This window comes from Octodon degus, unplaced genomic scaffold (genome assembly GCF_000260255.1).
Source record: "Octodon degus isolate 3935 unplaced genomic scaffold, OctDeg1.0 scaffold00074, whole genome shotgun sequence".
In the NCBI taxonomy this organism is placed as follows: Eukaryota; Metazoa; Chordata; class Mammalia; order Rodentia; family Octodontidae; genus Octodon; species Octodon degus.
The window spans coordinates 12,089,910-12,105,339 of record NW_004524650.1 but is presented as its reverse complement, the minus strand read 5'-3'; the positions used below and the strand labels follow the sequence as shown (position 1 = coordinate 12,105,339).

Genomic DNA, 15,430 nt, shown 5'->3' with positions numbered 1-15,430 from the left:
CCTATCCTCAAACTGTTAGAAGTGCTGGTCATTTACTTGCCATTCCAGTATTTATCTTATGTTTTACTCTTAGTACTTCTTTGCAATCATGAAAACTTTTTCTTAGTTCAATTGTTTTGAAACATTTAATTTTCTGAATATTGCTTAATCTTAATTTTTGTTCTAAGATTTATACTGTATCTTTGACTTACAATTTATGTGAAAGACATTGTATGATATCTTCTCCTAGTATTAGAAACTTTAAAAAGTATATTTCCATTTTCTGTTGACTTTTAAAAAAACAAACGTTTGTACCTATGTTGTTTATTTATTATTTCTTCCCTATATCTTGTAATATGAGAAACTACTTTGGCAGTAACAATACACAATGTACTAACCATTGTTCCTCTCCTAAAATCTTGTTTTGAGATTTTGTACCATATTTTTTATTTTTTTCTTTAAAATAAAATAACTGATGTCAAAAAAAGAAATAAAATCCAATAAAAAAGTAAAAAAAAAAAGACTGGGATGAGAGATGTTAGGGATAATAATCATTTAGCCTTCTGAGCTTTCTGCGCAGACTTGGTGACATTGCAAGCTCAAGCAAGCTTCTTCTCCACAGGTTTGATGACACCCACAGCAACTGCCGTCTCATATCGCAAACAGTGAAAAGACCCAGAGGTGGGTAGTCAGAGAAGCTCTTGACACACATGGGCTTGCCTGGAATCATGTCAACAATGGCAGCATCACCAGATTTCAAACACTTGGGCCTGTCTTCCAGCTTCTTACCAGACCGGCGATCAATCTTTTCTTTCAGCTCAGCAAACTTGCAAGCAATGTGAGCTGTGTGACAATCCACTACAGAAGCACAGCCAGCACTGATCTGGCCCAGATGGTTCAGGATAATCACCTGAGCAGTGAAACCAGATGCTTACCTTGATGAGCCATTTTTACTGTCACCAGCAAGACTGCCATGCCAAATACCTTTGACAGACACATTCTTGACATGGAAACCCACAATGTCCCCAGGAAGAGCTTCACTCAAAGTTTCAACAGACTTGACTTCAGTTGTGATGTAGACTGGAGCAAAGGTGACCACCATGTTGGGTTTGAGATCACCCGACATGGTAGTCACTTTTGCTCCAGATACGCAATGTATTAACTATTGTAGCTGTCCTACTAACCCACTTTGAAACTGTCTCATTGCTATTTCTTTCCCATTAAAATTAATTAAAGGGCTGGCCAAATAGCTCAGTAGATTAAAGTGCCTGTAAGCAGGTACAGGGGCTTGATCCCCAGGCCTACTGTGCCAGCCCCACCCCCAGGGCAATTGAGACTGAAAGGGCAATTGAGACTGGGTGTAGTGGTGCACACCTGTTATCCCAGCTCTTGAGAGGCTGTAAACAGGCAGATCATTCTAAGTCCAATCTACTGGTGAGGCCCTGAAAACCCTGTAGACTCTTCCCTAAAATACAAGCAAAATAAATAAATAAGATAAAATAACATTAATTAAAAAATAAATAAAAAGAAAAAAAAGGATTTCATTGAATCTGTATAACAATTTTGGGAATATGTCCATTTTCACTATGTTGGCTCTTCCTATCTAAGACCATGGACAACTTCTCCACCTTCTCAAATCCTCTTCAATCTCTTTTCTCAGAATACTATAATTTTCATTGTATGAATGAATCTTTCACATCCTTTGTGAGACTGATTTCTAAGTAACTTTCTCTTCTAGGCTTCTTTGAAACCCATATACTTCTGGCCTTTGAGGATACATAACCCCATGTTTTACACCCAATGTGCTCATACCAATGCAGTCCAGTGCTCAATACTGGCTCCCACCAATTTGCTTGCCCCCTCCCCTGCTGCATGCATTTGGGAAACATTCCCACTGCTTACTTTTTCCCTATTGGCAGTCCCTGTGCAAAAACCAAATGTAGGGACTCTTTGGGCTCTTGGTATACCCTGTGGAGGATCAACACTGGGGAGTGAGTAAAAGATAGACAAAAGACAAGAGTTGGAGTCAGGTGGAGGTCCTCTCTCTCCTAAGCAGATGAGAATTGCCCAAGACTGGTAGAGCACTTATTTATACTCTCAAGATGTTGATATTAATTTCAGCCTCCCTACCTATCAATCAATTAACCAGCTGAAATAGCTTATTTACATGCTTTTAGGAGCTCACCATGTTCTCAAGCTGGCCTTGTCCTGCATGCATAATTAGTTTCCAGCATCAGCCATTCCCAAGATTTATACTTCAATTTTGAGACAATATAGGAAATAAGAAACAAGGCCAAAAGGAAAAGAGTAGTAGGATGCAATTTTTTATTTTATGAAAAAAAACAGAATTTCAGAAAAAATAATAGCAATATATTAGTTAACATATGTTGGCATCTTCAAAGTAGTTCCTCAGAGTACAAGATATAAGCATAAAATTTATCTAAATGATATCAGCACAAATTTTTATTTTCAATGACATAAGAGAAACTAGTAGTACAACTATTTTGTATTTTTAGTCCTTTTGTCCTCCTTCCTTCCCCTTTTCCCCACCCTAATTCTAACTTCCTTTTGAACAATTTCTTGCCATGTCACAATATCCAAAAATGGGTATCTGAGATAGACATTTCTCAGATAATGAAACACAAACAGCAAATAAATATATGAAAAAATATTCAACATCGTTCAAAGGATGCAAATTAAAATACCACTAAGAATCTATCACACTCCAGAAACAATGGCTATTATAAAGAAATCAATCAGCAATAAATGTTGGAGTTACTATGAGGAATAAAGAATCCTTCTCCCACTGTTGGTGGGAGTATAGATTGGTGTAATCATTGGGGAAACAAGTATCAAGAGTCATCAAAAAACTAGGAGTAGGATGGAAATTTTACAGGTTTTTTGCACTCAGATCTTAGTCTTAGATCTCTCATTGACCTGGAAGGTGTCATTTCTAGGAAGAATGAAAAATGTCATCATTTATTTTCACATATATCATAGTCAATTCCACTCTCAGTATTCATTGCTAGTATTATAGTTCAAATTTTCCACTGAATTTCCAAACTTTTTCATACCAGATTTATTAAAAAATTCAAAAAACAGAATATGTAATGAAAGTTATGTGTTCTTTCCACTGCTGATTCCTATAATTTCTCCCCAGAAAGACCCAAGAATGCCAGTATCTCATTAAACTTTTAAAAGATAGTTTACTAGTAAATGTGTGTTTTTACAAGTAATACTGCCATGTATAATATTGATGGAAATTATATATATACATATATGCTTTGAAATATTTTTAGTGTTTTTTATTTTAAATTTGCAATATCCTCAAAATCATCTTATGCTTAGAGAACTAGAAGTCCACTCACTTTTCATTTCCTATATTCCAGTATCAGCATATATTAAAATTTTTTATGAATTTATGCATATGACATTGAAGTAATTTCCAACTTTTGCTGTTGAAAGCATTATCTCAAAGGGCTTCTTCCTGTATATATTTTTTTTGCAAGTGTGCATTGCGCACAAGCAAATAATATCTATCAACAGATACAGGAATTTGTTGTAACGTGGTCCAGACAGATGCATTGCAACAAAAAACTTTTATATTTCAAATCGTGCTGAATGAAAATGAAGAAAACATGCCATAGAACAGGTCAAAAAATAGATCCACAATCTATAATTTTTGTTAAAAGAGGAACAAAGGTCACTTAAAAAGTCTGCCAATAAATTTAACAACATTTCCAAGAACTTTACCAGGTGCACACAATATTGTACTTATCCCAGTACCCACATGATTCAAAGCTCGTGTTATGAAGGGCTCCGTATCCCTTTCTGTAGCTTCAACCCTATTCTTCAAATGTTTTAATTCTTCATTCATTGCCTCAGATTTCTTCTTAAGTCCTTCTTTGAACAAATCTGTTTGAATCTAAAATAAATGAATAAAAGTTGAGTGTGAAGTGCATTTTTATAATACTGGGGGTTTTTTTGTTTTGTATTTGTGGTACAAGGAATCAAACTCAGGACCTTGCTCTTAGCCGGAAAGGTGCTTATGCTGCTAAGCTATCTACCTGGTCCTATAATACTGTTATTTTAAGAGTGACATTTTGTTAAAAACTTTATCAAACTGGCTTTACATTATATGTACAAATGTTTTTGCAAATAGCTTAGCAACAATGTTATCTGAATTGCATAAAGAAGAGGAAATAGAGTTTACTTTTATTAATACTCATGCAATATTCAGTCCTACTGTGCTGAAGTTTGAGAACAAATTGTGTCTTGCCAAAAAAAATAAAATTGTGATCTGATTTGCAATCCCCTGTAAGTAGCAAGGTAATGATATAGTGATGGTGGAAACTTGTCAACTAGAAGTTTGATATATAACTTCCAGATAGACAAGGGAAGAATCCCTCTAGGGTCATAAGCTAACACCTGCAAGCTGTCCACATGGGTATTGTAGTATACATACAATATCCCCAAATACTCATGTGTGTGGAAGGAGATCATCTCATTGGGGTGCTGTATTCATTAGGGGATACATCCTTTGTGTTCATAGCTGAGTATGCCATGAAGGAGGCAGGGCCTGGTCAGAGGTGGGTCACACTGCTTCCCCTTCCTGACTGCCATAGGCTGAGCACATTTTCCTTCACCAGGCCTCTGTGCCATGCTATATATCTGCCCTGGAGTGGCCAACTATGACTGAAACCATAGCCAAAATAACACTCTCCTCAAATGAGTTGTGGTTAGTGAGTGTCTTGTCTGAGATGAGAAAGTGAATAGGATATCCAAAAGCAACCAATAAGTTTATAGACAGAATTTGTCAGTACATTCTGCTTTTAAGTCTGAACATTTCTGACAATTTTATGGCAACAGAGATCTACCTCAGGGTCTTTGGATGGTAGTAGAGCTCGTGACAGTATTGCTGTTGTTAGTGCAACCCTACTACTACTAGTGGTTGGAAAATGTAGTTAATCAGGCTCTCACAAGATCATTTTATGAAATATCAAAACAGTAACATAAATGCTATTCCTATTTTCAAAGGAATTAACCAAAAGATGCCAAGAATTCTCTAGATTCTACATATAGAGCAAAATTCAAAGGTATCATCTTTAAAACAGCCAAAGATTCAGAGTTTTATCGAATTACAGACACCAAATGGTTATAATCCCTCCTTCACCATCCTGCAACATTTCCAGGGACATCAAACACTGCTGAGCAAGGCATGCTCACCCTCATTTGTTGCTCTAACATCATTTTCTGCTCTCTGAGGAAGTTCTCTCTCTCCAATATTAGTTTCATTTGCAGTTGCTCCATGTTTTCCTTGTAAGTCTTTTCCAGAGCTGCTTGCTTTTGCTGTTCCTCCAGTTCTTTTGCTGCTGAAATTTCCTGAACCTTCTCAACTTCCTCCCTCTTGGTCTTCTCCACTGTGTGAGGGAAATTTCAAAATTGAAGAAAAACAGGTGAAACCAAATTCTATCTTCCTGAGCTCGGAGACCAAACCAAATCTGAAAAGCAGCTCAGGAAAGTCACAGAATTCACATGAGTCTATGCTGTCCAGACATGTTTCAGAACACAATGGAAAATGCACTGACTAGGTGATTTAAAACTAAGCTCCTTTCTATTTTTCACATTCATCAGCATACACACACTACAGAAGGAAATATGCTATGCATTTGGGAAAGGTTTCTTATTAGATCTGTCAGAATCATTGCAGGAATCCACACACACTTGGGGTAAATCCATCTTGCACATTTACCTGCCATGTTCCTCTCCTTATCAGTGAGAGCTTTATCTGACTGCAAGATGAATCCCTGTACCGCCACCTGTGACTTCAGAAACCTGTGGAGCACCTCTTCTGCCTATGAAACCAAGAGAGAGCAAACAAATAGCACTGGGAGAACAGTTCTGCAAAATAAATGTATGTATATTATATTGCTTCATGGTTAAACTTCTGTTAGCTTTCTATGCAGGGATCAACTCCTCACTGTTACCAGAGCTCCTCCATGCCTCTCACTTTCCATCTCCCTCCATTTACCGGGGCTTCTGCCTGCCACCTGCTCTCAGTTCCAGCCAGTCAGAATTGAGAAAAGTGAAGTACAACCTCTTGTGCTTTTATTTGTTTTCCAGTGATATAAACTGCACTTCACTCTTCATTTTACTAGCTTTATCTTGTGGATAAATTTTTTATATGCAACAGGACTTCTAAGTTCAAAACTAAAAATGTTCAAAAAAGTAAAAAATAAAAATGTTCACAATAAAAAGTGATACCACTTTACACTAGATTAAAATGTCTAGGAAAGAATATATCATAAAGTACATAAGCAGCAACTGATCATTATGTTCATTAACATTACCTGTACAGCACTTTGCCATAGATTTATAAGTAATACTACTTAATATGCAAATCACCAGCCTGGAGAGCAAAGACTACCTTGGAAAGCACCAGCACTTAGCACATCTCAGGTCATCTTGCTGGAGAAGAAATAGATAAGATTCCTCTCCCCCAATTTTTCATACTCTACTGTTTTTTGGAGAAAGAAAATTTCTACTTTCAGGAATATATAGCAGGTAGACAACATTAAGGACTAAAGTGACTTCCAGGGTATAGCCCACTGGTGCAAAACTTGCAGGAAGCACTAGTTTTGATCTCCAACTGTGCAGAAAAGAATGCAAAGACTTCATGTAATCTGTTTTTCTTGTTGCTCACAGCTGGTTCTGGAAACCCCTTAATGTTCTTCTCTAGAATTGCCTTGGCTCCCCTGTTCCTCACCTTCACTCCTTTCCTGGGCAGTTGCCTGTAGTCCTCTTCCATCTTTTTTCTCATTTCCATGTATAGCTGGTAACCTCCAGGAACATGGAAAGCCCCTGCTAAAATGCTTTCCGTTAATGCTTTTGAAAGTGAATTCAGTTCTTTCTGGCAGTATTTATCAGATTCATTTTCATTCTTCAGCAAGAAATCCTCCTTCTTATCCTTTATTGTTTTCTGCAAGACAGATGTACAGAGATGTCACCAGAAAGATATCCTAGAGAGGAAACAACCCAGTGAACTTTGTAGGAACATCAACTTGTTTCTCATAAGAAAGTGTTCTCTTTAAATAAGATGTGGCATGGTGAGGATTCATACTTGACTTATTCAAAACCCTTAATACTCTCTGAAAGTCTATGAGAAACATATGTACCTTCATGGACCTGAAGCGGCTTATCTGTGAGATGAAGGGACTATGCTACAACCTCTGTGGTTTCTTCGTTAATTCTATTTTATGAGCACATGTTTGCAATACATGAAGCATACATTCATCTAGATAACAATTACATGTACATAACACAACCTAGATCTTTTTTACTCTCCTTCCCCTCCCTACTCACTTCTTAATCTCTGTCTATAAATCCTATTTCCCCATTTTCATTATGTTATTGTTTTCAGTTCATTTTTATGACACATACTGATTACATTCACCATGGGTACCTGGGACATGCAAATGACACATCTTTATTTTAAAGATAATAAAAACTTTAAAAAGCAGAATTTCAAAACAAGATGATAAGAAATCAACAATGGTTCTTATATTGCTTATTGTTATCTTCAAAGTAGTTGTTCAGATTACCAGACACAGGCATGCAAAACTGATTTTTAAAAAAATAAGCATTAACTATTCCTTTAAAAAACAAGTAGAAATTGTAGTACAATTATCTTAGCTATTATATACGTAAATAAATAGATATAGATATATTCATTCCTTCCATCTTTCTTTTCTCCTTTCTCCCATCTCAGCTGTTCTTTCCCTTTGAGCAGTTTCTTTCCCTTTTACAATATCTATTATGTTTTTGAGACATTGTTTACTCCTTCAGTTTCTTCCACTAGGGTGATAATACAGTGCTTACACATGTGGATCTGACTTATTTCACTTATGAGTATGGTGACTACAATACCTATGGAATCATATCCATGGTTATATCTTGAAAGATTAATATACAACAAATATGGAATGAGCAACAGTGTAGAATTAGGGTCTAGTAAGAGAAACTTAGTTTCCAGCAATGGGCAATGTGCACTGAAAACGTAAACACATCAGGGATGACTTGAGAATGCTCTGGACAGGTCTGCAGTCCAAAGAAGTACTTCTCAAAGCCCACCTTAAGTGCTATGGGAACATCTACACTGATTATGATTCAGTCACTCAGAGAAACTGCTGCTTAATAAACCTGAGATTCGGAGTAGAGAAAGAACATGTAAGTTTAGACTCCAACCAGTAAAAATCAAAAATGCTTTGTCCTCAAATGAGATAAACCATTAGTTGAATGCAGCCACCCTTGAGCTTCACTCTTTAACGGAAAGATTAAGGAAAGTATTGAATAAGACACAGAACCAAAAACTATGTGGAATGTAATAATTGTATACAGCAAACATGATAATAAAGAAAGAAGAAAAATAAGAATCAGTACCACCAGCTCCTTCAGGAATTTCCCATCTTCATCCTTGAAGGAGTGCTCCATGAAGAGTGTGATGGCCTCCTTCTCGCAGGCCACGTGCACATCCAGCAGCTCCTGGAGCGTGTCTGTGGGGAGCCGCACTCGCTGGGCCATCTGCTCGCTGTAGTGGGTGGCTGCTTTCTGCACGGCTGCTGCATTCTCACGCTGGGCCAGAGTGGTCACCGCGTTCTCCAAGCAGGGCACCTCCTTACTGTTGATGGCCTTCACATAGTTCTCCACCAGAAACCCCAGCCCTGAATGAGCCACAAATTTTAGAGGATAAATAGGAAAGCTTTAATTCAAAGCATTCTAAGACTCTGAACTATGATTGTAATCTCTTGCTCACTCACTTTCTCTCTCTGATAGACACATGCAAACACACACACACACACACACACACACACACACACAGAGTTACATTACCTACTTCATTTTATCATTACCTACATCCCTCTAAGACCCTTTTTTTTTCTCTTTTCTGAACCAGAGATTGAACTCAGGCCCTTGCACTTGCCAGGGAAGCACTTATTCCACTGAGCCATCTCCTCGTCCCCTAATACCTTTATTTATGTCATTCTCCAGATCACAGTTAAAGAAAAACCTTAGTATCAGTAAATAACTTCATCTACTATTGTAAAGTATACCTAAAAAATATAATTCCCCACTCAAATTTATATGCACACACACACACACACACACACACACACATACTAATAAGCCAAGATGCCTCATGCTTCTAATTATAAGAGTTCCACTGGATTTTCAGGTACTTAGACTATAATATTTATATTTGGAACACTTCAAACTTTTAAAACATGATTTCTACACTTCTTGCAAAGAACTCATATGTAGGACTTTTCTGAGAAAATTGTATATATCTATTTTCAGATAAAGTTAGTGATTTTAATTATTAATGTGGAATTTTTATCGGAGATATACAACCCACACATAACCTGCAACAAGATGTAAAGATTTAAAGAGAAATTTATAAACCCCAGTAAGAAAATAATAAATATGTACATAGTTAGGGAATGAATATATAGATATCATAGTTATATATAAAATTGAACAAGAATAAAGCAAACACGCTATATAACATATTCAATATGCACTCTTCTGCACAGAAATATGTAAAGACTCACGATTCCCAGTGACCATAATTCCCTCTCTGAGAGTCTTGTTCTTTTCATGATTGAAGATGTGAGCACAGAAACTCTTTGTTTGCTCCAGGAATTTAGGATCCAGTTGGTCTTCTGGGGCATTCTCAATGTTGGCCAGGAGACTTTTGTCATTTGTTGGTCGATCAAAGACAAAGCACTTCCGACTTGGAAAGAACTTCCGAATGCACTCCCTAGTTTGATTAGATTTTTGTGCACTTGTTTTCTCACCTAAGAAATGATAAACACAGAGGGCATTGTCTTGAGATTGGAGATTAAAGTTTTTTGGTTTTTTTCCCCCCCTGGAGTTGTCATATTTTACAGGGATCTACACCAATACAGTACCTTTATCATGAACATTTAATAATTACCTGACATCAAACTTGTACCAATAATGTAATTGTCAGGGCAGGCCAGCAGACTAAAGCATCTCCTTAGGCAGAGCTCAGGGACTGGGGTTTGATCCCCAGCACCACAAGCAGTGTCAGCCCTGCCCCTAAGGCACCCTGAGATGGCGACTAACACTGGGCATGGTGGCATATGCCTGTAATCCCAGTGCTTGGGAAGTTGAAAACAAGAGGATCACCATGAATCCAATCTATGTAGTGAGACCTTATAGACCCTGTACTAAATACATTAATGATAATAATAATAACTGTTATGATATTTGAGTAATATCTTACTCCAGTGAAAATATAAAATTTGGCTAGTATCTCCAGATCTGAACATGGTGGCAAGTATGGGGCTGTTGTTTATTTGATGTTTACAGATTGAAGAAAAGTTCAAATATATATTTCTAGTCAACTTAATCCCTTGTTGAAATTAAGCTGAGGGGGGCCAGGGAGATGGCTCAGTGGAATAAGTGCTTCCCTGGCAAGCACAAGGGCCTGAGTTCAATCCCCGGTTTCGCCAAAATAAAAAAAAATTTAAAAAAAAGAAATTTAGCTGAGGGACAAAAATAAGACAAGCTAAAAGGCAATAATGAAATACTTGTAACCATATTAAGAATGCCACTATAATTAGTTAAAGATAATCACTTTGATGCCAAAAACATTCCATGCAAAAGTCCCAATGTATAGTAATAAAGGATACAATAGTGGTTTCAGGGGAATGCAAGAAATGAGAAAGATATAGGTCTGAGGACACAAGGTAGCAGATGTGTAGCATGTGTAAGTCCAGAAATCTAATAGAAAACTTAGGCTAGAATTAATGAGACTACTATATTAAGGATTAAAATAAGTCATTTAGTTGTTTGATCACAAAAATAACTATGTGAGATGATGCATGTATGATTTGCTACATGATAGCAACCACTGTACTATCTATATGTATCCTATATCATGTTGTAAGCATCAAAAAGGGGTTTAAAAAATACTTTACATAGTATTGGATATTTTTATCAAAGCCTTCAAAGATCAATGAAAATATACTTTTAGAATAATAATCACTATTCTATAAAGTCTTTGAGAAAAACAACTATATATTTGCTTTGATTATTTCTTTTTATGTATTTAGTACAGGATATACAGTGTCTCAATACACAGATTGGATTTGTAGTGATCCTTCCTATTTTTCAGCCTCCCAAGCCCTGGGATTAAAGGTGCACACCACCACACCCAGTCTCATTTGTCCTCTCAGCATGCCCCAGGGGCAGGCCCGTACTGCAGGCCCAGGTCAAACCCCCAGTCCCTGCAACTGCCTATGCAGGCACTTTAATCTGCTAAGCTATCTGGTGAACACTTGATTTGATTTTTTCTTAGCAATTATTCAATGAATTTAAAGGATATTTGACAAAATTAAAAGCATTAATAAATAAATGCAAACTGCCATTTTCACAAGATCTCCATGGGAAAACATGTCAATAACTTACAAATAATATGTATCTTCATTCATATAATTTCTTTTTTTTCATATAATTTCTTTTGAAACAATAGTGTGACATCCTGTAGTGATTTAAAGTTTAGCATATCAATACTTGATACCTGTTCCATGTTATATCTAAGATGCTTGATATTCAGACCAATAGTGAGGTTAAGCTCAACTGCTCATATTATAGGGTGATAAAATCATTAATTCTCTCTTCTGGAGGGGTAGCAATTTAAGTTTTCAGATCAACAATTAAGAAAAAGAGAAGAAAGTGATCAATGATGTAGAGTGTGCCTAAGGAGAGTCACATGGAAAGAAAACATTCTCTCAGGCTTTCACAGAGAGCAAATTGGCCAAGCAATTGTCGTGACTCATCCACATCACTGACACTGACAAAGGATCTACAAACTGTTGTACAGGGTTTCAGGATAAATCCTGAGGGGATTTGACTGACCTTATCAGATATAAAAGTTACATTTCTTGTTATATAGGTCTTGCTTGATCTTGATCTTAACCATCCAGTAGAAAAGTATAAAAATGAAGTATAAAAAGCAAAGCCATATTAATATGCTGAGCTGTAAAATCCTCAAGTCAACAACTTGTGACATTGTCAGTCCTACGGATAACCCACTACTATTATGGACTACTGAACCATATTGGATTATTTTGCTGAGTTCACGCACCTACAATATTTAATTGGCAATAGAATAGTAGAGAGCCTTTACTGTAACATCCTGTAATATCATGTCTGCATCTTGTACTATGAATAACCACTATGAAGACAACAATATGCAATGTATTATTTATTGAAACTGTCCTAATAACCTATTTTGAAACTGTCTCATTGCTATTTGTTTCTCAATAAAATTAATTTAAAAAAAGAAATAATAGTGTGAATAAATATGCCAGAATTAAGAGAAATGTATATTATCTATATAAAGTAAAATGAATACCATGGCAATTGTGTAACTATTGACAGAGCAAAAAATGAAAAGAATAATTCTTCAGCTTACTTAGGACATAGTTATTTTGTATGTTCAAATTTAGAATGTGAAATACCACAATTAGAAAGAAATAATCCTCCCTGAGAAGAATAATAGCAATGTGAAATATAGACACACAGTAAGATGAGCTTTGTATTGTGATATCATGTTTAAAAATTCTGTGATCTGTTGGTCTCCTAAAGAGAGAAAAGCAGATGCTAAGATAGGATACAAAATGCCTATGCTTCAGACAGCTTATACAACCATTGTAATCTGAGTTCCTTTTTTTTTTTTTTTTTTTTGTAATTTGAATTCTAAAGAACAAATGTGTAAAGACCAACATGAATTTTAATAATTTCACTGTATGTTGTATTCTTTCTTAGAGCTTTCAATCTATGACCCAATCCCCATTTCTCCAGACCTCCAGCCAGTACAAAGGGATCCCTAGAACTGATGCAGTGTCAGCACATTCACCCTACAAAAACTCCCATACCATCTGTACTCAGGTACCTGGAATCAGCCTCAAGGCATTCTCCAGGTACTCATCTTCTGAGATGTCATTATCATTCAACTTTAGTTGGAGAGTAAAATCTCGTACAGCCCAGATGAAGTCTGGAAAAAAGCTCACAAACTCTGTAGAGTCTTGTACTCCATCCAAATTTGAGGAAGACTTTGCCTTGATTAGTTCTGTGAGCTCTGTCACATAACTAGGACTTGGCTAAGGAAAAGGAAATTCCTACTTAAAATCCCCACATTTCCCTAATAAAAATTATCATAGCAAGTTCTTCTTGCTCCACAGGAGCAAGAAAATGACAGGGTAAGAAAACTGACTCAATATTCATCTCCTCAGAAGCCACTGACATTCAGTGGCTCAGGTACCAGAAGGATACTGTAGTTGCTCCATGGCCTGGTGGTTGATGGTGCCCACGCTGTTGTAGACAAAGGTGGTGCTCAGAAGCACGGCCAGGGCGAAGATCCAGGAGTCATTCTTAGGGTCACCCTAGAAATACAGGGGAGAAAGAAACTCAGGACTCTGCTCTTTGGAATTTCATTGAAACATTTGTCATAAAATTCTTGCATCTGTGATTCCAGCTCAGGTACTCACTATGAAAAGAACACAGACATAAAGGCAAATAACATGAAAGCAATAATATCTCTCATGAAGACAATTTCTTCATACTACAATCTTCACAAAATTTTCCTCTCAGTTAGATGAAATAAAAAAATCTAAAGCAACACTAGTACAATGTCAGGTTCTCAGAAGGGTACTGAGTGATGAATGTTATATTTCTTTATTCTAAATATGGTATAAAATTTCTGATCAGAGTAAAGAAAATATCTGAACCAATAAGTCTATGAGAAGTAAACAATGGGAACACCTTCTTGATGCTGGGTCGGACACTAATGTAGTTATGTTTGGCTAGTATAGTTTATATAACACATGAAGATCGAAGAAATAAAAAGAAAACTGGACGACTTGCCACCTTCAAATAAAATGATTCTTGCTAGCAAGAAGTGAACTATGTGAAAAGATAACTACAGGATAGGAGAAAAATATTTGCAACATATATTTGTCTCTTTTGTTTTGTTTTGCTTTGCTTTTATCTTTTTGAGACAGGGTCTCACTATGCAGCACAGGCTTGCCTTGTGCTCACTCAGCCCTTTTGTTGTACTGGGAAAGAAACTCAGGACCTTGCACTTGCCAGGCAGGTACTTACACCACTGAGCTATCTCCCCAGCCCCTGCAGTGCATGCATTTGATAAGAGGTTGATATCAAAAATATTTCAAAAATTCCTACAACTCCATAGCAAAACAAATCAAATAACTCAATTGAAAACTAAAAAGAATTTGAATATACATATAAATCATGTAAATGGCCAATAGATATATGAAAAGATGTTCATACTATATATTTATCAGGGAACTGCCTCTAGAAACCATACAGAGTCATAAAGTGACACACAGAATGGCTATTATCAAAAAGACAGGAGATAACAAGTATTAATGAGGATTGAGAAAAAGAGCATCCATGTAGTTGTTGGTTGGAATGTCAACTAGTGTGACCATTAGAAAAAATACTATAGAGTTTTCTTAAAAGATTAAAAATAGAAGAATCTCAGGACTGAGGTAGCATATTTGCTTAAGGCCCTGAGGCCTTGTCCCACCTACACATACTTGATTAATTTCCTAGCTTCTGTGACTCTCAACATATCCCCTTTTTTTGTTCTGTTTTGTCAGAGATAGATGTTCTATTGTAGTTAGAGATGCTGTATTTGGAGAAGTCTTAAAAGGAACTTTTCATACTTGATGCCAGTCCAAAGATTGTAGGTACTTAAATTCATCAAAACAACCCAATATACTCCAATAGACCAGGATAGTAGTGAGTTATCAGCACAACTATCAATTACCAGAAGTTGTTTACTTGAGCCTTTTGCAGCTCAGCATATTAATGTAGCTTTAATTTTTATGCCTCATGGTTACACTTTTCTGCTAAATGGTTAAGACCAAGTTAAAGCAAGATCTATATAACTAAAAATGTAACATTTACTATCTGACAAGGTCAGTCAAATACCCTCAGGATTTACCCTGGAACCATGTAAAGCACCTTGCAGATCTTTTGTCAGTGTCAGCCATCTGGATGAGTCACAGCCATTGCTTGACCAATTTGCTCTCTGTGAAAGCCTGAGGGAATGTTTCTCTCTAGGTGACTCTCCTTAGGCACACTCTACATCATTGATCACTTTCCTCTGTGGCCCCATAATCTCCTTGATCAGAAAATTTGGGACACAACTTAGCTATAGGATGTCACAGCAGAGGTTCTGTTATGTTCTGAGTCCTCAGTGCTGATATAAACATATGTCTAGTTAAGGTCAGCTGTTAGTCGCTAGGCAACCTTGTGTCAGGTGTTACTAACTTTGAAAAAGTATAAATAAAGGACCACTTTGTTGTGGGAAAAAAAGAAAAGAAAAAGGAAAAAA

The 15,430-nt window shown here is 36.5% G+C and overlaps 1 protein-coding gene across 1 annotated transcript in view; it reads right to left on the bottom strand.

Annotated features, from left to right (window-relative positions):
- Positions 1-3,682: 3,682 nt before the first annotated feature.
- The window catches only part of LOC101563021 (guanylate-binding protein 6-like), a 22,763-nt gene continuing 11,015 nt past the window's right edge, over positions 3,683-15,430 (bottom strand). Inside the window, exons 4-11 of the mRNA XM_004635763.2 lie at positions 13,342-13,451; positions 12,962-13,158; positions 9,588-9,833; positions 8,419-8,699; positions 6,746-6,958; positions 5,732-5,834; positions 5,206-5,399; positions 3,683-3,904 (exon numbers count right to left, since the gene is read on the bottom strand). Of these exons, the coding sequence (XP_004635820.1) occupies positions 3,683-3,904; positions 5,206-5,399; positions 5,732-5,834; positions 6,746-6,958; positions 8,419-8,699; positions 9,588-9,833; positions 12,962-13,158; positions 13,342-13,451 (1,566 nt within the window). The remainder of the gene's footprint in view (positions 3,905-5,205; positions 5,400-5,731; positions 5,835-6,745; positions 6,959-8,418; positions 8,700-9,587; positions 9,834-12,961; positions 13,159-13,341; positions 13,452-15,430) is intronic.